General features: G+C 48.2%; 1 protein-coding gene across 2 annotated transcripts in view; it reads left to right on the top strand.

Annotated features, from left to right (window-relative positions):
• MAPK14 (mitogen-activated protein kinase 14) overlaps positions 1 to 24,514 on the top strand; it is a 789,257-nt gene that overhangs the window by 397,632 nt on the left and 367,111 nt on the right. For both annotated transcript variants that reach the window (XM_085651061.1, XM_085651059.1), the window contains exon 4: positions 1,652 to 1,763. In XM_085651061.1, coding sequence (XP_085507187.1) covers positions 1,652 to 1,763 — 112 coding nt within the window. The remainder of the gene's footprint in view (positions 1 to 1,651; positions 1,764 to 24,514) is intronic.

The raw sequence follows: 24,514 nt of genomic DNA, 5'->3' as shown, positions 1-24,514 counted from the left end.
TTTGCACTTTCACTTTTGTATGTATGTATGTGGAAAGTAATTGGTATATTAAGGGGCCGATTCCAATCCTGGAAAAAGGCTGTACAAATCGTTGTATGGAGCGTTTTTCCCGTACAACTCGTACCCGGTAAACTTGTCTTACAACCTAGGAAGTACGATTCGTACAGAAAGCCTCTTTCCATACAAATCGTACAAAAGACCATACAGCTAAAATAAACTGACGATTCTGATCCGGAACAGCTTGCACGCGACGTCTGTATATATTTAAGCAGCGGTTTCCAGCCCAGCAAGTACGATTCGTCCCTACGGCACTCCGTACGGCTCTTTTCTTACGGGAGCCAAAAACAGCTGTAAAAGCAGAGTCCCCAGGGGTACGAGTCATACAGGCATACACCCCCGTGCGTTGTGTATGTACGGTGCGTACCCCAACATCGCGTATGTACTGTGCGTACCCCCAACATCGCGTACCCCAACATCGCATACCCCAACATCGCGTATGTACGCACCGTACATACGTGATGTTGGGGTACGCGATGTTGGGGTATGCGATGTTGGGGTACGCGATGTTGGGGGTACGCACAGTACATACGCGATGTTGGGGTACGCACCGTACATACACAATGCACGGGGGTGTATGCCTGTATGACTCGTACCCCTGTACGACTCGCACCCCGGGAACAACTTTTCCCGGGATACGAGTCGTACAAAGTTCGCTTCGTAGCGGGTAATGGCATTCCCCGTGTACGGGACGTTTTCCGTACAAATTGTAAATCAGAAAGCCGGTCCGGATCGTACTAGTACGGTTGGACTGCATTTTTACAATTTGTATGGAAAAGTATCTGGGTCCGTCTGGTACAACTTTTCCCGATCCGATTTGTAAGGATCGGGCCGATCCGTACAAATCGGATCGGGAAAAGTTGTATTTTTCCCATACGAATCGTACTTCACGGGTCGGACGGGACTTGTACGATTTGTATGGAAAAATTTACCGATACGAGTCGGGCGGGAAAAAAGAATACAGGATCGGAATCGGCCCCTAATTTGTTCTGTTCCCTGTAAGATTATTTAGGCAACAGAAATGCCAGGCAAAATGTACAAATATTTTGCACCGTACTTCCTCCAAGGTTCACTAATGTATGGTGCACAACAGTGGACACTTTGGGTTGCAGAGGCAGAACATGTAAATCATAATGAAACTTTGTCCATACTTGTGCTAAGGTGACACTGACCCAAAACTATAAATTGTATATGATGTAATACAATGCTCACAGAATGTTAAATATTCAATTTGTATACAACATTGATGACACAATAGGAACTCAATTACTCACTGTAGATTTCTCATTATGTGAATGCAGTCCCATTCCCCGGGGGTATTCAAAAGTCCCAAGAAGTATATCTTTGTTGGTGGATGTGTTCATACACCAGTCTGGGTGGCTTATTCAACATAGGCTGACTATGGGGTACTGATGACAAGTACACGCACAGACATTGGGGGGAGGGTCTAATAAGTACATTGACGAAAAGAATCAGAGAGCAAATAACCATGATAATACATACACACGTTCTCAGCAAGAGGCAAAGGTATGAGCATTGTGTTTTACAAATTCCACATGCCCTTACATAACGTAATAATTTTCTATGGTTTCAGGTATCTGGTAACACATCTTATGGGCGCTGATCTCAACAACATTGTGAAATGTCAGAAGTTGACAGATGATCATGTGCAGTTCCTTATCTACCAGATCCTTAGGGGCTTAAAGGTATGACAGGTGAATTGTTACGTATGCATAATCTCCACTGTAATATATATTGGTTCATGTACGTCCCTGATACCTTTATGTGAGGTTGGATGGTTCTGTTGTTTCTGTGGTCAGGTTCTGAGATATGGTTGACCTTCATATGTGCTTGTAATAGGTACCTATAAAAAATATGGCATTCGGGGGTTCCTTTATTCATAAAAAGCATTCCCAAAAGAGACTGTTTCCTTAAGTCGTTCGTATTTGGTACCAGCATCCGCTCCTTATAAAATACCCTCCAACCATGTGTACACCTACTCTTTTTTTAACTACTCCTGATGATTCAGGTCCCCCCCCCCTAAATTTCTATTTATTAAACTTCATTTGCCTTTGAAAGTGGGTTTAAATCCATGCAAACTGTAGGAGAAAATCCATGCCTCAGTACACCAGCACATGTAGGTAGAACTATGGGTTTGATCAGCTTTCCTTGAGGCATATCCTCTAGAAATGTCAATAGCTCCCATCCCTCATCTCTGTCAGTTCTAGTGGAGCTTCCCCCTCTCAATTGTCCTGATTGGGCACACCGGTTTTGCACCAAATAGCCTGAAGAAATCCAAAGGTCTGTAGTTGCTACCTTTTGAATTGCATCATCAAGTGGTAGTGGTAAGAGCTTTAAAGTTTTCAGAGTTTAATTTTGGGCCAAGCCCTTCTTTGGATATTTTTTCATATCTGAAAGAAACACATTAGTTAGATTCCTCACCTTACAATATCCCCAGGCGTCAGGCTGGATCCGGAAAGATTTTCGTCAGCAGTACCCTTGCGTGTGGCTAGGTGTCGTCTACGACTCCGCGTCCGGCGGCGTGATCGCCGGGATGACGTCGGAGTACTTAGACGCCGCCCTCGCGCGCTGACGTCAGTTCTTCTTTTTTCCGCGCCAGTAAGCGCCGATCCGGGAAGAGCATACCCTTTAGTCATTTTTTGACTCAACTTTTTGAACTCTTTTGGTTCGATTCTCGTCGACTCGACTCTGGTGCCGGTAGGGATGCCTGGCTTTACAGCTTGTGACTCCTGTCACCAACTGATGTCGGTTACGGACGACCACCACCGGTGCCTTTACTGCCTGGGGGCCGACCACGATGCCGAGTCGTGCCCCGACTGCCGGGCCTTGACTTCGAAGGCTAGGCGGGAGCGGTCCCGCAAGCTACTCGAGCTCCGGCAGTCGGCTCCGCGCCGTTCACGGTCCCGGTCGAGGAGGAGGTCGAGGGACCGTTCGCGGAGCTGCAGCCATCACCACCACTCGTCGGGTTCCAAGTCTTCGGGTAAGTCGAAGCATAGTAAGCAGTCCAAGAGGCGACATCGCTCTTCGGGCTCCCCTCGCCGGTCGCGCGACTCGGCCGAGGGTTCGGGTGGTACCACCCACGTGGCTCCGTCGGAGCCGCAGGAGTCGTGTCCGTCCCCATACCCGCCGGTCCCTGGGACTGGCGCAACTCCGGCGGAGATCAGTGCCTTCCTTGTGGCCATGAGGAGCCTGGCTCCACCGTCGACGCCTGCCAGCGCACCTTCGAGCCCCGCAGGCTCGACCTGGAGGCCTAGCGAGCCGGCGGCTCCGGCCCCATCGTCGACTCCGGTCCCGACGCCGCAGGCCTCCGCGGGATCCAGGCCTGATTCCCAGTCGGTCGACCTCACGACCCCTCCGCCGGCACCGCCTTCGGACGACGCCGTTCCCCAGTTTAGTCCCGGTCCGGGCCGGCGTCGGAGCGGCGCCGTCCGGAGCCGTAACCTGACGCCGGTGGCAATTTCATCTTCCGTCCGGCTCCGATCATTCCTCCTGTCTACCAGGAATCGGATGACTGTGACGGGTCTGAGGACCCTCTGGCCCGGCAGAGTCAGTAATCTCAGACTGGGCAGACGAGCTGGGGGATGCCAGTGGTCTGGATACCTCCCCTGACACTGGCTTCATCTCTCCTCCGACTGTGGCTTCAGAGTAAGGTGCGGCATTTTCTGTGGTGCTGTGCAAGGCGGCGGAAGCCCTTGGGCTGGAGCTACCTGCTGTGGCCGTGAGGACTAACCTCCTCACTGAAGTGCTCCAACCGTCAGCAAGCTCCTCGGGCCTCTGCTGCAGTTTAATGAAGCACTGGTTGACGTTCTCAAGGGCACCTGGTCCAAGGCCTCCACAGTACCTCCTGTGGACCAGGACGTGGCCCAGCGCCACCGACCTGCACCGGCCGACCCCAGTTTTCTGTCCATGCACCACACACCCGAGATCCTGGTTATCCAGGCCTCTACTTCCCAGACCTCCTTCCCGTCCGCTCTCCCGGATCGGGAATCCAAGAGACTAGAACAGTTTGGTAAGAAGCGGTTCTCCTCCCTTAGTTTGAGATTGCGTTCTATGAACACCGCTTGTCTCTTGGACCGTTACTCCCACTCCCTGTGGGATACGGTGGAAGACGTGCTGCCCCAGTGCCCGGAGGAGGCCCGGACACGGCTCGCCCAGGCTCTTGCCGAGGGGCGGGATGCAGCACGGCATGCAATCCGATGTGGACTGGACACTACGGACTCGCTAGGTCGGGCAATGTCGACCACGGTGGCACTTCGCCGCCACGCCTGGTTGCGGTCCATGAGTTTTTCTGGGGATGTCCAGAGCACCCTCATGGACATGCCCTTCGAGGGCAGTCGCCTTTTTGGCGACAAAGCGGATAGTGCGCTGGAGTGCTTTAAGGACTCCAGGGCTACGGCCAAGTCTTTGGGCCTCTCGGCCCGCGACTTCAAGCTTCCGCTTTTCGCCCCGTTCGTGGCCAAGGAAGGGGCGCCCCCTCACGTCCGCCTAGCCACAGGCCGCAGAACCAACCTCCACGCGGTCGCGGAAGTGGATTCCGCCGAGGTGGTACAAAGGGACAACGTGCCGGTCCGTCCACATCTCCCCCAGCAGCATCCGCCTCAAAGCCCTCCTAGTCCGAGCTTTCAGGCCCATTCCACGCCAGTGGGAGACAGAGTTCGCCATCACCTGCTCCACTGGCGTTCCATCACGTCGGACAGGTGGGTGCTGCAAATCGTCCGAAGGGGCTACTCCCTCCCCTTCGAGGTGACCCCTCCAGCCATGCCACCGCAGTACCACTGCATGCCGAGGGATCACTTGAATCTTCTGCAGGAGGAAGTTACGGCCCTCTTGGCCAAGGGGGCCATCGAGCGCGTTCCTGGTCCAGAAGTAGGTCGTGGTTGTTATTCCCACTACTTTCTGGTTCCCAAGAAAGGCAAAGGGGGCCTACGCCCTATCTTGGACCTCAGGAGCGTCAACGCCTTCCTCCGGAAGGAGAGGGTCAAGATGCTCACCTTAGCTCAGGTTCTGGCTGCCCTAGACCCTGGAGACTGGATGGTAGCTTTGGACCTGCAGGACGCTTATTTCCACATCCCCGTCCTGCCAGCGTTACCTGTGGTTCACTTTGGGCCAGGAGCATTTTCAGTTTACCGTGCTCCCCTTTGGACTCACCAGTGCCCCTCGGGTGTTCACGAAAGTGATGGCGGTGGTCGCAGCTCATCTGCGCAGATTGGGGGTTCCAGTCTTCCCCTATTTCGACGACTGGTTGTTGAAGGCGGGCTCGCCCCAGGCAGTCGTCTCCCACCTCCAGACTACGGCCGACCTCCTGCATTTGCTGGGGTTCTCCATCAACGTGCCGAAGTCGCATCTGAGTCCCTTCCAGAAGCTCCTCTTCATCGGAGTGGTTCTGGACTCGGCGCAGTTCCGGGCCTATCCTCCGTAACAGCGGGTCCGGGATATTCAGGCTCTGATTCCCATCTTCCGGCCTCTATCCCGGGTTTTGGTCAGGTTTGTGCTGCGTCTTCTGGGTCTGATGGCCTCCTGCATCCTGTTGGTGCATCACGCCAGATGGCGAATGCGGGTTCTGCAGTGGGACCTGAAGTTTCAGTGGGCCCAGCTTCGGGGCAACCTGTCCGACCAGGTCTTGATCTCAGAGGGCACTGCGAGTGGTGGCTCACGGACCACGATTGGGTCAGTGGCAGATCCCTCTCCCTACCCCAACCGGAGCACGTAGTAGTGACGGATGCGTCCCTCCTGGGATGGGGGGGCCACATGGGAGAGGCGGAGATCAGAGGGCTCTGGTCTGTAGCGGAGTCTCAGCTCCATATCAACCTTTTGGAGCTGAGGGCGATCCGAGGCATTCCTTCCCTCTGTCTGGGGAAGTGTAGTGCAGGTGTTCACGGACAAAACTACCGACATGTGGTATTGCAACAAACAGGGCGGAGTGGGGTCGTGGACCCTTTGTCAGGAGGCTCTGCGCCTCTGGACATGGCTGGAACATCAGGGCATCACCCTGGTGGTTCAACATCTGGCGGGCTCTCTGAACACCAGAGCAGACTAGCTCAGCCGCCGGTGCATGATGGATCACAAATGGCGTCTGAACTCGGACGTGGCGCAAGGCCTCTTTTGGCAGTGGGGAGAGCCTTGGTTAGATCTATTCACCACCAAAGAGAACGCGCAATGTCAGCAGTTCTGCGCATTGGAGTTTCCAAGGCGGCACTCGCTCGGTGACGCCTTTCGTCGCAAGTGGAGTTGCGGTCTATTATAAGCCTTTCCGCCTATACCACTTCTGCCCAGAGTGCTGAAGAAGATCAGGCGCGACCGGGCCCAAGTCATCTTGGTGGCTCCGGATTGGGCAAGAAGGTACGGGTATCCCGAGCTACTCAGTCTGTCGATCGATCCCCCGATACAACTGCCTCTTCAGGAGGACCTTCTGTCGCAGCTGCAGGGGACGGTCCTCCACCCGAACCTGTCCAGTCTCCACCTCCATGCGTGGAGATTGAGCGGCGACAGTTGATGCCATTTGACTTGCCTCCTGAAGTCTGTGATGTTATTCTGGCAGCCAGGCGTCCCTCCACAAAATCGGTATACGCCTGCAGGTGGAACAAATTTGTGGCATGGTGCGCAGCAAAGGCTGTGGATCCTCTTTCCGCCCCTCTTTTTGAGATTCTCCTCTTTCTTCTTTCCATGGCCCAGCAGGGCTCTGCTCTGGGCACTCTTAAAGGTTATCTTTCAGCTATCTCTGCTTTCTTACGGCTTCCTGATCAGCCTTCTCTTTTTAAATCCCCTGTTGTTTCTCGCTTCTTTAAGGGCATTACTCACATGTTTCCTCCTGTCCCTTTCGTAAATGCCTCAGTGGGATTTGAATCTGGTATTGACGTATCTGATGTGCGCCCCCTTCGAGCCACTTCATAATTGTCCCCTTCGTCTGTTGACGCTTAAGACTGCTTTCCTGGTGGCCATCACCTCTGCTAGAAGGGTGAGTGAGCTCCAGGCTCTCTCTTCTATGCCTCCTTTCCTTTCTGTCCATCCGGACAAAGTTGTTCTCAGAACTCGTCCTTCCTTTCTTCCTAAGGTGGTGACTGCCTTTCACATCGGGCAGTCTGTTACACTGCCCACCTTCTTTCCGCCTCCGCATTCCTCGAAAGAGGAAGAGAGGCTCCACCGTCTGGACCCAAAACGGGCGCTGTCCTTCTATCTGGACCGCACCAAGCAGTTCCGGGTGGACGACCAACTCTTTGTCGGCTACATGGGCGCTAAGAAGGGGCGGGCGGTGCACAAACGAACCATCTCTAGGTGGGTCGTTTTGTGTATTAAGGCTTGTTACTCCTAAAAAGGAACCTCCTGTAGGGCTGAGGGCCCATTCCACTGCCCTGCGCCGGGGAGTCCCCTTGCAAGACATTTGCCAGGCAGCAACGTGGGCCTCGCTGCACACGTTTGCCAAACACTATTGCCTGGACAGCCAAGTCTGGAGAGACGGCTTCTTTGGCCGTTCTGTTCTCCAGGACTTTCTGGTGTGATCTTGGTTTGACCCACCACATGGGTTGGTATTGCTAGGGTATCTATTCTAAGGTGAGGAATCTAACTAACGTGTTTCTTTCAGATGAACAAGTTACTTATCTTTGGTAACGATATATCTGTAAGAAACATTAGTAAGTTAGATTCCTCACCGACCCACCCATCCTCACCGTTCTGCGAACCGATATCTAGGGTTGAGGTCATCCCTTTCAGGACCCTAGCATTTTTTGGCACCAGTGTCGCTCTTGCATGGTTCTGCGTTCCTGGTGCGGAAAGCTATGTACAAGAACGGACGTCAGCGCGAGGGCAGCGTCTTAAGTACTCAGACGTCATCCCGGCGATCATGACGCCGACGACGGACGTGGAGCCGCAGACGACGTCTAACGACGCGCAAGGGTATTGCTGACAAATCGTTCCGTATCCAGCCTGACGCCTGGGGATATTCTAAGGTGAGGAATCTAACTAACTAATGCTTCTTACAGATATATCGTTACCAAAGGTAAGTAACTTGTTCTTTGTGCACATTAAGGGGGAATAGAGATGACCGAAGAGAAGTACAAATATAAAAAAGAGTTCCCAAATGCTACCATCACCTGCCTTTTTCACATGTGAAAGTAGCGTAGCATGGCTATTGTTTTATCACTTGTTCACCTGCTCAGCCTACTTTTTTAGGTCTCGCGCCTAGTGGTGCACTGCGCAGCAGTGCTCGCGCAGCGCGAGACATTTAGTAGGTGAAAAACTGTGTATTCAGGCTGACCTAGGAATCGCACACTCTCTCGTGTATGTGCGATTCCTTTTGTGGTACGCGATTGGCCTTCGCGTGCGCCTTTTTATAAAAGACTGCACGCAATTGGCCAAAGGCGGGCACATTGCTCCACCCATGGCCTATCGGTGTCTATTATGCGCTTGGTGCGCGTAATAGACACTAATAGACCATGGCTCGCGGGCTTGTTTTTCTAGTTTCTGCATACGGCGGCGCAGGATGCGGTTTGCCGCTCAAATAAACTTAATCTGCGAACTGCTGGTACCGTGAGGAATACAGAAGTGAGGCGAACATTTACAAAGTTAGCAGCACGCTGTTATAAGGTACAGAAGAAACGGTGGAGTTTTGCACTATGATTCCCAGACTTCCTTGTTTTTATATAGCGCTTTCCAACCGCTGATATGCAGTTTCATAGAGCACAGCCAACTCCATGATACTCAGTTTACCGACCATGTAAGGATGGATCACTGAGTTTGCCCAGCTCAGATTTCAATGGTTACCGTAAATTCCAACGGATCTCCGCAGCTGGAGCATAACCAAGTGAGCTATCTAGCGGTTTAAGAACAGCAGCTCATGCAACGATAGAAGAAACCTGACATCGCTGATGGCCGCAGCTATAAGGAGTTGTTACCCTGCCGCACTGCTGTTTAACATCCCTCAGGATCAACACTGCCCCCCCACAGAGTGCGTGAGAACATGTGCGCCCTATATGTTCTCTTTCCCGAACCCCATGAGTGCCAGAGCAGGTTTGTTTTAGTCATGTGCTGTTGTAGGGATTCTGCGTATGCACAGAACTATGCGCAGGAAACCAGAACCTTAGAGAATTGTGGTGTACCAGAAACTCCCCTCAGAACTAAGAACCCCTTATCCGACTAGCTTAGTGTCACATTCGTTATCCGAGATTTAGCTCAGCGGTCCCAATGTATAGACAACCCAGAACATGCGACTTAGTTATTCTCAGGAATGGTGGGAACCCGAAATACCCGTTTGCACATATATATTAGTCCACAACAGAATAACTAAGACACAGTAAAGTTTAAAGAATTTATTCATAAACCTCGAGTCCTGTTATACAGTACTTTGGCTAACATAAGCAGACAAATGGTTAAGATCATTACCATTAGCATTGTTACAATACCATAGAAAATGAAAGGAGCGATCATATTACTAATGACAGTGGAAAACAACCACCCTCCTTTCTCTAGCAACTAATAATATATTATTAGAATATTAGAAGGTCTCATAGGCTTGCATAGGGGACCCCATACCGTATAGATCAGCTCAGGTGTATCACATCACAGGATCAGCTCAGTGTTCTCTGCAACAGCTCTTCTATCGAATGCCTTAACAATATGCTGCGCTGTGATATTAAAGCCCACGACATTCTGGTATTTGCGGCTGCGTGCATGTTGTGACTAAACAGTGGTACCATCACCCTGAACATAATCAGCCGGCACCGTCTAGTGTCCTAGAACAGTTCTTTACTCGATGTACAGACCAAGGGCACTAGCAACTGTTAAGGATGTATAAATAACAATCACTTGAGACGAGTCTGCATTTCTCAAATGAATAACATGTAACAACAGTGTCGGGTGCAAAGGCAGCAAAAGCAACAAGATGTGTTTCCAACAGCTAACGTGATTGAGCTAACTTAGCACTGTAAATAGGGAGTAGCCTAAAACCACGTGACATCCCCCTTTGATCGAACCACTGTACAACCAGGGGTGAATAGTCCAACAGAACGCAGAGTTCAAGATCAACGATGCAGACTAAAGAACTTGAAATATGAGTTCAGAAAGTCAGAGGAAGAAAACATTTCGAAGAAGAGAGAGAGAGAGACAGAAAAAAAAATGTAAAAACACAATCCATCGTCCATAGAGGCCAACGATCGTTTGTGAGAAGATAGAAAAAAATTCACTCCATTGAACTCGCCATCCGGCAGTCAATTTAGGAAAGTATAAGCAGCATATGTAGCTGCAGCTTCCAGTAGAAAATCATTGGAGTCATCCGCAAAATTGGCTGTCATCCAATTCAACAACGAAAAAGAACACACGTGTTCCACCGGGAAATGAGCATCAAGCACTCCACGTGGACAAGAAGCAAGCATCTCAATGTAACTTCGTGCCAGGAAGTCAACTGCTGCTTTCTCGATATCCCATAATCCAAGGACTCCATGCGCCGCACCCAAGGCCATAAACCCGACTCCAGAACAGTCAAACTCATGAACCACTAAGGGATACATCAGTCGATCAAAATCCAGGTCAGGTGACACCAAGTTTGACAGACACATATCCAGAGCCCATTGGAACGGACATTCGAGACAGTGAAAAACAGGCTGTACACAAGTGAAATACGGGAACCGGAAGGATAATCCATAAGCGATACTCAAGGTAGCCAGTGGTAAAGTCCCATAAGATTCCCACATCTGGCTACGCAGATGGAACAGGCTGAATCCGTGGTCGAGTAGCGCAAGTCGTGCAGCCATAGCATAGTGCGCAGACCAACAGGAGTATGCCAGCAATTAATGCGAGTATCAGAGGAAACCCTCCGAAAACACCAGAAAAAATAGAATGAAAAATAGCTGGTATTATACCAAAGATAGACTGGAAAGACGTCACAAGGCCAGAGCCTCCAATTTTAAAAAAATGGACCAGACCAGTCGTAGAAGAAGCATTGAAGATAGTGTGTTAGTGTGCCAAAATGGAGGGGGAGGTCAGTATTCAAAAGTGCTTGAACTTCCGTGCGAGCGTTCGCCACCTGAAGGAGAAATGTTTCACGTGACGAAGTCAACGCAACCTCCTTTTGAGACAAAAGTGCCCTTATTCTGCTCATCCTATTGAACTCTGCTTTCAAGGTCGGAATCGTCGGCCAGATGGATATATCCAGTCGGCCTTGCGGGGGTGGGAAAAGCACGTTATTACAGCAAATTACTCTCCGTGAAACCGAAACAATATAGGGAATTCCAGCTAACATCCCACAGCAAGCCTCACTATTTAAAAGCAAATAACTACCATTAGCAAGCAGCGTAAATGACGGTGTTATAACTGGCACAGGAATGCCCTTCAATACGCAAGCTAAATTAGGGGCATTCATATTACACGATCCATGTAATTGGATATGTCTACATACTACAGAATGATCAGGAGCAGACGTACACTCCTCACCTTTCAAATAAACTTCTTTGCCGTCTCTCTCACATCGATATGTAAATGGGAGAGACCATACCTCATGCAAGAATGCAGAACCAAGTTTTTCGTATCTGCCTAAGGCATAATGTTTCATGCACGAACTAAACCTATACATAGAAATTGGCAGAGTGACCATCCCATGGACAAGCCACACAGCATAATCCGACTCAGCAACAGAAAAAGGCAAAGGTTCTAACTTTTCTATATGCAGTAGTGAATACGTAGCATCTTTCATGGACATGAATTGCTGCTTTGATGTCAGATTGAATAGGCGGAATAAAGAAGAAATATTCATGTAATCCCACGGCACTTTCCCCGCCTTCAACGTCTGCAAAGTCCAAGCAAATTGCATTATCGAACGCAATTGATTTTGACCATGATACAATACAGACACATCGTCCTGGACAATATCTACAACAGATGAAACAATGTTATCCAATGTATATATTCTTGAAGATAAGGTATTAATACTATTATCTATTACTGCCAATACTTTTTCCATATTGGCTTGGTCAATAGCACAGAGTCTGGAAGCAGCCTCAATCTGCGACAACTTCCAGACCTCGTTGTAAACAGCATACACCCATCTTTTGGATCTACCCAATGCGGGACCCTTAACAAAATCATTCAAATCAATTTTGTCATGCAAACGTGACAAGTGAATCTTAACTGAATCTAATGTGGAATGTTGCAACCATGTCTGGCACAATTTACCTACCGAGTAGGTAGTGACAGTGTGTGAGGACAGAAAACGTGGGTCTACTCTATCCTGTATGTACCCGGGAATCAACCCCAAAAATCTACGTTGACAGGTATCCGAACTTTTCTGCCATACCAACCAACCTTTAGGGTCTAATGCACTAATATTGAAGGTGGAATTGGAAGTAAAAGACTGCAACATAGTAAGGGACAGATCTGTGTGATTCTCCCAACCAGGATAAGCTCTCAGATCCGGGATCGAGGGGGAATTTAATTTTTTAGAAATAGCCAATCCAAAACAGGTTGTCTGAAAAATTGTAGATTTTAAAAATAACATGTGGTTTGGGATGAGGCAGGCACGATGTAAAGCTTCTGTACCTTGTACTTGCCAAGATTTAGTTCCCCAAACCGATTTGAGATCAATAGTAGGTTTCCAAACGTCATACCCTCCAACTGCCAAATCGTCCATGAAGGACTTAGAAAACAACAATTTAGTGTGGGTCAAACGCACCTTTGAAATAGGTTCGTCTCTAAGTTTAAAATAAAAAGATGCATTATTGGATACACTGAAATCCGAAAAATATGAAAAATTTTCGATCAATGTTTTTGAACTACCAATCTTCGGCGCTGGGCAATGTTCCCACTGTGTAAAGTTGACTAAACTACGAAATGTGTTTGCCCTATGAAGAAAATGTGTGCCATAATGTTGATAACAAAACTGTTCTGCATAGTTTACATTATTCAAATACAAATCCTCAGCATCAAATGCGGCATAGTATTTCAAACCAGAAAACAGTGTCTCTATAGTTTTAACATCCCAATCATCAGATCGAATGTCTTGCTTCACCACATCACCCATAGAAACACGATATACAGACGGCACATTAATCACTTCCGTGGGCCCATGAATTTGAAATTTAACAGCATCCCATGCTATTCCATCACGGACAGGCCAGGCGGTGATATTTACAAAAGCCAGGTCCCTCTTCATGATGTGCGACGATGAATGTGGGGCCAAAGTTCCATTAATTAAACTAATTGTAGAACGTTCATCCAGGTAGTGTCCATTTATCAGCCTAAAAAACACTACCACAAAACCAATGGACATGAACAAAAAAATGCAAATGAGCACCAGCCAAATGTAAATCCAGGGGGGAACCAAAAATTGTCTCTTGAACCAGGCAAAAAATTTTGAAAATTTGGAAGGGGCAGTGGAAGTCAATGATTCAGTTCCAAAGGAAGAATTAGACTGGACAATGTCAGTTGAATGCAAAAGGGACAAAGGGACGTCAGCAGGATAAGAATACTCAGCATCATCAGGCAAAGCACCATCCGCAGGTGAAACAGCAGAATCAGAAAGCACTTGCATTTCAATGGCAACCTCAGGCACGATGTCAGATGGTGGAACCACTACAGAACTGCGCATCATCGAAGGGCAAGAAACTGAAGGTGTCAGACTATGGAGTATCGGCCACCCTGTGTAGCTTGACATTGTCAACTGAAATGTACCTGTTGTCTCTGTGACCAGGAAGTGGAGGCAAAACAATTGTGCGGGTACCCTCAACTCCAAGCACCGGCACTGGTGCACGATAAGAGGGGCCAAACTCCTTCTTCTTCTCCACCTTCTCACGGACCAGATCACCAACTCTGGGTAGCCAGCCGACTACCGGAATCTGAAGTCCAGCTTCGGTCGCAGAGGATACGTGTTCTTTTGCTAGAGTATCTCTTGTTTCTTGAAGATTCTGTAAGACAGTACAGTGGTCATCTAAGTCAAAAGGCGCGGCTGCCGCCGCCATGTCGAGACCCTCAAGGTCAGGAACAAACATTCGAACTCCGAAGAGCATCATGTACGGGGTCCTCCCACCCAGAGACCTTCTAGGGAGATTATTAAGTGCACGTTGGACGTCATACAAATGGGCTAGCCAGTTTTTGCCAGTACCTAACACCCTGGCTGTCAATGATTGCTTTAGGTCACGGTTCATTCGTTCCACAACACTATTGCCCTCAGGCCGGTATGGAGACGAAAATTTGACTTGGACCCCCAAACTTCTCATAGCTTCCTTGTAAGCCTTAGAGGCAAACGCAGGGCCCTGATCAGAGTGAAGGGTGCCACATGCAAAACTCCCTATAAAGACACGCAATGCTTTGATGACAGTCCGGGCATCAGCACTCCTGTGTGGCCACACCCAAAGAAAACGTGTGCACGAATCTACTGCAACCAAGATATACTTGTACGCAGTGTCCGAGGAAAAAGGACCGCAGTGATCTAAATAAACACACGCTAGTGGTTGATTAGATATATGCAGCTGCGTTTGTGGTGGACGCGCCACCGTAGATGGCTTTATCTGTTGGCAAATCCCACAATTGAGGACATAAGTCCGTGTATGTTTGTACAAACCGTACCACCAATAACGCTGTTGCAACAGTGACACAGTTGCGGACACTCCGGCGTGCGCAGACGCAACACCCTCGTGCGCAGCTTGTACCAATGCAGGCCTGCAGTCCGAATTGGGAATAACCCTATCCCCAACATCATTAATCCTCACTAACGGGACGTTATCAGGACTTAAGTGATATGGTATCGAGAAGGGAAACCTCTAGGGAAGTTAGTCCCAGTCTCTGATGCAGCAATAGCTGCCAAGATGTCATCATCGATCTTACTTTTGGATCTTGTAACTGCTGCTACTAAGTATGTTGCCACTGCTGTTTTAGCTGCCTCGTCAGCCAAACTGTTACCGACAGCATGGACGCCAACTCGTTGGTGACCAAGAGTGTGAATAACATTCGGGTTTGTTTACCACCCGAAGTAAAAGCGAAGTAAAAGCGGTCCACTCATAACTATGAGGGGATATGTTATGGCAATAAAAACCATTGGACAAGTCGAGTGTGGTTTTGAACCTTTTTCTCACAAGACTATCTACGAGGGCTGAACTATGGGTATTTTGCACCGCACAATTCCGGCAGTGCGAGTTTAAGTGCCGGTAATCCAAAACTAGGCGGTACGATCCGTCAGGCTTCGTTACAGTGAATAAAGGATTATTCATGGATGACACACACGTTTCAATTACTCCCTGATATTCCAATTGGTCAAGGATAGCCGCGACGTGAGACCTAGCCTCACGACGCATAGGGTATTGGGGCTGAGGCTGGGGGTCGGACCGCAATGGAAATTTGTGGAGGGTAGAACTTTTATCCCACCCCACCTGATTACGATACAACGCAGGTGCAAGCACCCGCGCCCACTCCTCGGCCAACTTCTTAGACTCCTCCTTGGGCACTACGTGTCCAAAAGAAGGAAGAATAACTTCTTCCCCCCTTGGAGCGTTTAGAACGAAAGCCGGGGGGCAATCTTTCTCCGCCAATAGTATATCATAGGTGGTCGTTAGATTATCCCAAAATACCGCGTTAATTTTTCGTTGTATGTCACCCTCAATATTGAGGACTATGTCAAATAATCTCTCAGGGGGGCTACGCGAGTATCAGCAGTTTCTACTGTTACATAGATTTTAGTTGCTGTCGCCTCCAGAAATGGACGCAGTGCTCCCCGCACTACTGTAACCTCCGCCGCGCTGTCTAGCAGCGTCAGCGCCCATTTCATGTTCAGAAGCTGTGTCCGTACCATCTGAGGCATACTTCGCTGAGATTGCAGCAACCTTCTTTTTCTGAAACGGAGGACGTGGACGTGCAGAATCCTCCTGCTTGCCTTTTCTGTCCTCCTGTCGGGGCTGGTCTCGACCTTGAGCACCCCGGCCTCTCCCACGGTCTCCTCCACCAAAGTGTGAAGCCGCCGTTTCCTGTGAAGAACGAGGAGAGCGCTGGTCAGGAACCTGAAACCTATCAGGTGACTTAATACGAGAACGATCACGCAAATCATAAGCGCGTTCAACATAAGCCTGAACTGGGGACGCAGGACGAGTCTCCGGTTTCTGTTTATCTTGTTTTTTAGCTCGCCAATTTTGTTTTGGAAAGTTGGGTTTATCGTCTTTTGTAGACGAACTCACTTTAGTGTGCTGTACTACATCAGGAATTTTGATGACGGGTTTCACGCCTAGGGCACTACGTCCAACCATCCTATAGGCTTTCGCAATAACTTTTGCAAACTCCCTCGGCTTATCGTCATCCGCAATAAGTGCCATCATGTTTCCCACTTGAAACTGCATGGCATCTCCTTTGAGATTTCCCATTATCATGGAACATACTATATCGAAGCTGTCGATAAGCCGCATTCCCAATTCAATAGCTGCTTCCGCCCCATGGTCCTCCTGGACTTTCTTGATAACGGAAGGTAGTACCGACATAGACGTAGTGCCGAAGCACTTCGAATAGGTCGCGGCAAAGACCTTGCCCCAATTGTCACAATCGACAATGTCTGGGACTAGTTCTTTCGGCAAAGTAATAGTGAGTATCCTGTGTTTATCCACAGGACTAGTGTTAGGAAACACGGCTTCTAGTTGATCGAATTTTTCTGCAAGCCAATAAGGATACTCATCCTTATTCTGGGGGCGCTTGCCAACAACCGTGTTTACCATTACAGGACTGATCACAACCGCATGATGGTGATCAGCCCCGTGTCCCGCAACTGCAGGTGCCCCCACCTGTACAGTGCGCGACACATACTGCACTAACGCCCTATGGACCGTAATCAGGGTCGTGTGTAGTATACGTAAGCTATCCACTCCTACCGTCAGGTAGCGTGGATGAGGTGTATGTCCGGCCAGCACCGGCCAAGTAGCTCCTTCAATAGACAAAGGACCCAGTCTCGCCGGGGTGACCGTGTGGGGGAGGGTGCCATTAAACCAAATAGTGTGCTGCCAGGTTGAAATAGGAATTTCTAAAGCCATATATGGGGTATAATGTAGAGGCACCGGCGTGGCAGTGTATTTGTGGAACGTTTTATCGACATCTTCCACAGCCTCAAAGGTAACCCAAGAGTAAAACAACTCATAAGGGTAAGTGGCACTTGCACTCACGACAAACACCACTGCCATCCCGTCATCAGGCACCCCGTACGTCCACAAATGAGCACGTAGAGACAGCCTACTATGAGCGGGAATTTCTACCGCCATTAGGACGAAAAAGAAGATACAACGAGGATCTTTAGTAGCACTTGGGCTTAGATTAGTGTAACCTTTTTTATTATCAAGCTTGAAAGAACCTATAGCCTAAAACCTAGGTAGGTTAAACCGTCACTCCCGTTATCCGGAAACCAGAGTGAGGGCGTTATGGACTAATAAAAAGCACTACTAAGGCATCTCAGATATTAAGACCAAACGTTAGGTGCGCCATGTTGTAGGGATTCTGCGTATGCACAGAACTATGCGCAGGAAACCAGAACCTTAGAGAATTGTGGTGTACCAGAAACTCCCCTCAGAACTAAGAACCCCTTATCCGACTAGCTTAGTGTCACATTCGTTATCCGAGATTTAGCTCGGCGGTCCCAATGTATAGACAATCCAGAACATGCGACTTAGTTATTCTCAGGAATGGTGGGAACCCGAAATACCCGTTTGCACATATATATTAGTCCACAACAGAATAACTAAGACACAGTAAAGTTTAAAGAATTTATTCATAAACCTCGAGTCCTGTTATACAGTACTTTGGCTAACATAAGCAGACAAATGGTTAAGATCATTAGCATTGTTACAATACCATAGAAAATGAAAGGAGCGATCATATTACTAATGACAGTGGAAAACAACCACCCTCCTTTCTCTAGCAACTAATAATATATTATTAGACTATTAGAAGGTCTCATAGGCTTGCATAGGGGACCCCATACCGTATAGATCAGCTCAGGTGTATCACATCACAGGATCAGCTCAGTGTTCTCTGCAACAGCTCTTCTATCGAATGCCTTAACAATATGCTGCGCTGTGATATTAAAGCCCACGACATTCTGGTATTTGCGGCTGCGTGCATGTTGTGACTAAACAGTGGTACGATCACCCTGAACATAATCAGCCGGCACCGTCTAGTGTCCTAGAACAGTTCTTTACTCGATGTACAGACCAAGGGCACTAGCAACTGTTAAGGATGTATAAATAACATTCACTTGAGACGAGTCTGCATTTCTCAAATGAATAACATGTAACAACAGTGTCGGGTGCAAAGGCAGCAAAAGCAACAAGATGTGTTTCCAACAGCTAACGTGATTGAGCTAACTTAGCACTGTAAATAGGGAGTGGCCTAAAACCACGTGACAGTGCCATAAACGTTGCTGTACCCTCAAACTCCGTAAAGTCCGAGAGCATTTGAGTCCTAAGTGTTTGAGTGACCACTGAAAGTGCTAGAAAGCGTTTTCATGGCACGCTCTCCGGTGGTTTCCTAGCGCTCCCGCGCGGCGTACCTGGGACAAGATGAGGCGCCCAGTGACTGTATTCTAGAGGTGTACCGGTACCCCGGTTTCGCTTCTGTAGACGTACAGCGTAAAAAGCGTAGCACGGTATATATGCGCTTCTATATCTAATTATTCCTTGTTGCTGTTTTAGAAGTTGCAACTCCTGAATAGATCTCCCGGTTGATTTTATGCACATTTCGATAAGAGCCCCCACCCCGTCTCTCCGTCTCTGCACGCTCTGGATCCTACGTGGTCTCCAGCTCTACCCTGGCTTACCCCTGACTCTGAGTCCTGTCAGGATCCCTAATGTGAGTCCCAAAGCGAAGTGCAAGGAACTTAGTTCAATAGGCGTTTTGTTTTCGAATGGGCTTCAATGGTCGAGTTTGTGGCATGCCCGCAATTCCAAGATGGCCGCTCAGGCGCTGGGGTCTGCGGTCGAGTTGTTTACAAATCCAGAGAGACGATGTGACGCGCGCACGCCTGAAGTAATGCGCACTTCACCAAGACATTTCCTCAGAGAAGACGTGTTCGAGTGTGTTCCCAGTTCTGAAGTGAATTTTTGAGTAAGAAGCTTTCCAGAGTAACGCTCGTCTCTACAGGGAAAAAACGAGTGAAGACTTCAGCCGCACCTGAAAAGAAAACCGAAGAAAGCTAAGTGAATTACTGATAGATTATTCGTTCACATTAAAATGTAAGCAGTGTTTGGTGACGCAATAAGTATAACACTTACCAAGGTCAGCAGAGATCAGCATACAGAGTCCCTTAACAGAAAATGAAGAACATTATAGGATTTACTGAGAAACGGTTCCTAAGGAAAAATTAATAGACAATACCAACAGTTAACTAGGAAAGTAAGGAGAAAGACTTACCAGAGTTATAGCAGCTCCGCAGTAACCTAAGGAGAGGAAGCAAACAGGAAAAGTTAAAAGCACCAAGGGCTTAATTTAGAAGACGACAGTTATTAGAATAGCAAGAGGCAAGAAGAGAAATCACGAGAAGAAAGAGAAGGCCACACACAGAAACATTAATGGTAGGTTTAAAAGAGAAAGAGTTAGAAGATGTTTAAAAACAAAGAATAAATAGGTATAATAAAAAGATATATGTTTTACAGATAATTAGTGACATCAATAACAAGAAAGAAGAAAAGGCAGAGTTGAAAAGGAAGAGAGGCACAGAGTTCAGGATTCTGGGTAGGTAGAAAAATCATAAGAGAAGAGAAGAAAAGAGACAGAACAGAGTAGAGAAAGAATAATAATCTGTTGTGTGCTTAGTTACCCTTAGGAGTCTTCAGAAGGCAGAGTGATAGCTGAAGAAGAATTCCAGATAGGAAAACCAGAAGGTCCAGAACCAGTCTCTTCTGTCGTTTATTATTTTATCCAATTTCCCCCTTCCCCCTTGCTGATCGGTTAGAGCCAAAGACATTTCTTGGGGCTGAGTGATTAGTAGTGAGAGTCGGGAAGCTAGCGACTTCTGTTCCTGTGCAAGACAACGGTAACCAGCGAGAAGCTGAAGGTGAGCTCTGACAAGTCCACAGTAACGCATCCATGTCTTTTGAAGTCGTCCTCTCGTATCTATCTCCGCTGAAGTTGTTCCCAGAGTGTCTTTCTGTCTACGTTACCCTGTGCAGTCTCATCTCAGAGGCTCTTACTTCTAAGCCTTCCCTTCCGCCTCTCATAATGACCGTATGCACCTGAGAGACTCCGTTCAGACTCTTACATTCACTCCTTACTCCTGTGCCTCCATTCTGCCTCTTATATTCACTTCTTACTCCTGAGCCTCTCTTCTGCCTCTTATATTCACTCGTTACTCCTGATCCTCCCCTTCGTCTCTTATATTCACTCCTTACTCGCGTGCTCCTTCTGTCTCTTATATTGACTCCTTACTCCTGAGTCTCCCCTTTTTTCGCTTATATTGATGCTTTATTCCTGAGCCTCTCCAGTCAGTTTATACCTGAGCCTCCACTTCAGCATCCTATCCAGACCTTGAATTCTTGCATTCCTGTTTGAGTTGACAGCATGCATCTTCTGGTCCACGTTTATACCATGTGGACATGTGAGTGTCTCAATTCAGTCCACCTCCTCCATCTTTTCCTCCAGAGCATACGTCTACATGCAGAAGCCTTTCCTCGTATTACTTGTGATTTGAAACACGGTTACATACCATAGTTGCAGGGGAGACAAGGAGGAGAACAAAAGAATTTGCGACAAGCCACAACAGGCGCTGGACTTGACTGGCCACACTCTGTGCATGTCGACACAGTCCTAGTGAGTTCTCGTAGATTTCCAAATTTGGGCAGGATCTAAAACCAGAACCGCAGAAATGTTCTGTTAGACTCCCACAGATGCCAAGATTTCGGACATGGTTTTGTAAACCATCTCAACCCACCAAAAAGGAGCCAAGTATGATAGGAAAGTGGGCATGTCAATAAAAGTAAGAAATCTCCAGGGCCGACTTTAGGAGGGTGCGACCAGTGCTGTTACACCTAGTGCCATGGTCAAAGGGGTGCCCCCTGCATGACCGGCTAGATCAAGATAAGAGCAGCCTGCAGGAATCTTACAACCGAATGATAACTCTGGTGGTTAATGAACTTGAGGGTGAGATCTGTGATTTGCCTAGTCAGTTGTGACTCAGAGCAGCATAGGTTAATGTTCCTGCTGCAAAGCACAAGGTGTGACAGGTTAATATTTTTTGTAGATAGCTTAGTGGGTTATTGCTTTTGACTCAGAGAACCTTTTGTCGCTTGGAGTTTATAAGTGTAAGTCTTCTAATATAGCGCTTTGAGCTATGAACTGGCATCAAAGTGCTGCGTGAAAATTGAAAGGCATTGGTTCAGAACCTTATGGCTTTTCCCCATCAATCTTTTTTTATTCTAAGATTGCTAAAATGGGTTCCTTGGAGTAACAATACCATTTTTAGGTCTCGCCTGGCTATCGCGTAAGCGATCGCTCAGCGAGACTTATGTAGGGGCTTCAGAAAATGCTCCCAAAGGCATCCCAGGCGGCGGTTACGCGCACAACCACGTGCATTCCATTTGCCACCAGCTACTTCCTGCGCGTGCGCCGCCTCACGCATTCAGAGAGATTTAGTAAGGGGCACAAGACCTTAGAAATGCGGTTTATGGCCAGTGCATGTGAGGCATTCAAGCGCGAAGCTGGCATCTGGCCTCGGACTTGAAAGCAGCAGACTGCTTTCGCCAGCGCGCGCTCGGCCTCACTTCCTGCATCCCCTCTTACAACAATTAACTTTCGTTATAACTCGCACCCCATATGCTCGTTCGTCCCACCCTTCCTTTGATGTCCGCTTTTCTTGTTTACAAACCACGCCACACACTGCTGCACACCACACTGCTGCACGCCGCACACTGCTGCACGCCGCACACTACCGCACGCCACACACTGCTGCATTACACACTGCTGCACGCCGCACACTGCTGCACGAAACACTGCTGCACGAAACACTGCTGCACGCCGCACACTGCTGCACGCCGCACACTGCTGCTCGCCGCACACTGCTGCTCGCCGCACACTGCTGCACGCCGCACACTGCTGCACGCCGCACACTGCTGCACGCCGCACAATGCTACACGACACACTGCTGCATGCCACACACTGCTGCACGCCGCACACTGCTGCACGCCACACACTGCTGCACACTGCTGCATTACTCACTGCTGCATGCTGCACGACACTGCTGCAGGCAGCACACTGCTGCACGCCACACAGTGCTGCATGCCTCACACTGCTACACGAAACACTGCTGCACGCCGCACACTGCTGCACGCCGCACACTGCTGCACGCCTCACACTGCTGCACGCCGCACACTGCTTTTATGCGAGTTTATGCTACTGACATTGTAAATGACAATGCCTTTTATTTGTTTTAAAACCAAAACATAAATAAAAGGCATTGTAATTTTACAATGCCAATAGCTCAAACTCTTATAAATGCGAGACCTATTGCATTGCAAATGCTTGTTTAGTAAGACACCACCATCATTGTGGTGCATTTATGGGAAAGGTTGTGTTACTTTAATGGGACATAGTTACAAACACTTTGCACGTGGTTTGCATCAAAAATGTTATCTTAACCAGTGCAAAGTGTTTTTGGGTTTACTTTCTAGCACAAATCCTCAAATGCATTGGACAATAGCCCATAAGCAACTCAAAGTAGCACTCTGTACTACTTTACATCAAGGAGTCGTACCGTGGGTGGTACATGGAAGTTCCGATGCACTCACCCCAGGATTTTAACGCTTATACCTATCTACTATTTTTTTTATAAATAGTTTTTATTGGAATTTGAAAAGAGAACATAAACATCGTATAACAGGATTGCTATTATAATGTAACATAAGGAGTGACATTTGAATGAATCAATACAAAATACAAAGAAAAAACGAGGTAGCATCTTGAAAATAAAATAACAGAGTTACAACGCCAATATGATCTATACGTGAACCTGCGGCATGAAACAACTATCTGAGAGCTGAGTAAATAAAAGGAGAAAATCAATGGCGAAACATCGTGCCAACAAAAGATCACAAACAGAAAGTTGAAAGGACACATCCCTATCTACTAATTTTCACAGGAAGGGATTAGCATAAAAAATGATGCCTCCTCGGGGTAGGCATAAAGTTGGAGAAAAAGATGAATTTTGTTCAAACCTTTCTAACTTTGCATGTGTGCTGCACCGTACAGCACACATAAGTGGTAAAGTTTTAAACTTTGACAAAGCATGGAATTTTGTGCTGAAATTTTACCTTCCAGTATAACACCTAACATTGACCTTACTAAAATACCCCTGCACTGTGTTACAAGGGTGTATGCATTTGCGCATGGCAGACTACGGTATGGCAGCACTACAGGAGAGAGCAACAGCACCGTATCTTAGCAGATATGGTGCTGTTGTGCTCGCTCCTTTTCACTCAATGTAGTGCCACAACTTTGGTTACTGTGCGTTGTAAACAGTTAGGGCCTCATTACGATGTCTGTCGGAAAGCATTCCAACCGACTTGGTGTCGGAAGTGTTTCCAACCGACTCAGGTTTGGGGAGTCCGACCGATTACGATGGTTTCAAACACCGTTCGGTCAGACTCCCATTTACTTCAATGGGAGCCTGTGTTCTGAACGACAACACAGGCTCCCATTGAAGAAAGAGGTGGTTGAGGAAAGCCCTGCACCCTGTGGCGGGCACCCCATGGTGCCTGCCACACTGCCTGGTTGCAAAGAGGGGTCCCATGGGTACCCCCATGGGCCCCAACTAGAGGCCTCCGGGTGAAGGGGGGCCTGCCACGGGCCCCCAAAGTCAGATTCTGACAGCCGATCCGCATTGGACAAACCGAGTCGGAAAGGCTGTCCGAATCAGACATCGTAATCTGTCGGTCGAAAACGCAGTTCATAGAGCAGCACGAGTCTGCTCTGACCGACTAGGTTCCTGCGAATGCAAGTCGGAACCGAGTAAGAAGGACCGAATGGTTACCTACCATCGTAATCGGCCGGTTGGAATGGTTTCCGAATTGGTTGGAAACACGAGTTCCCTACACGGATCCTGACAAATCAAATGCGATTCGGAACCTTTCTGACCAACATCGCAATGAGGCCCTTAGTTAATATGCCCCTTCATTTCTCCAGACCAAGCACCCTGAACACATAATGCCTATGAATATGGATGACATGTGAATCCTACACTTTGTAGTGCTCGTTGTCTTAAGTAACAATTGGTATACATTGAGTTATACGCCTGTATGACTCTGTAGCGTACTTGTGATGCATAGCACTCTGACATTCTACATTGGGATGAGTAGCGCTATAAAACTAATAAATGTGAGAGGGGGAATAAGGAGAGTTGAGACGTACCATTTGACAGTGGTAGTGAGGGAATCCATGAAGAAGGAGGTAAAAAGGAGGATCCAGCAAAGATTGTCGTACCGGGCGCCACCAACGCGACAACCTG

This window comes from Triturus cristatus, chromosome 1_1, assembly GCF_964204655.1.
Source record: "Triturus cristatus chromosome 1_1, aTriCri1.1, whole genome shotgun sequence".
In the NCBI taxonomy this organism is placed as follows: Eukaryota; Metazoa; Chordata; class Amphibia; order Caudata; family Salamandridae; genus Triturus; species Triturus cristatus.
This window is presented reverse-complemented; position numbering and strand designations above follow the sequence as displayed.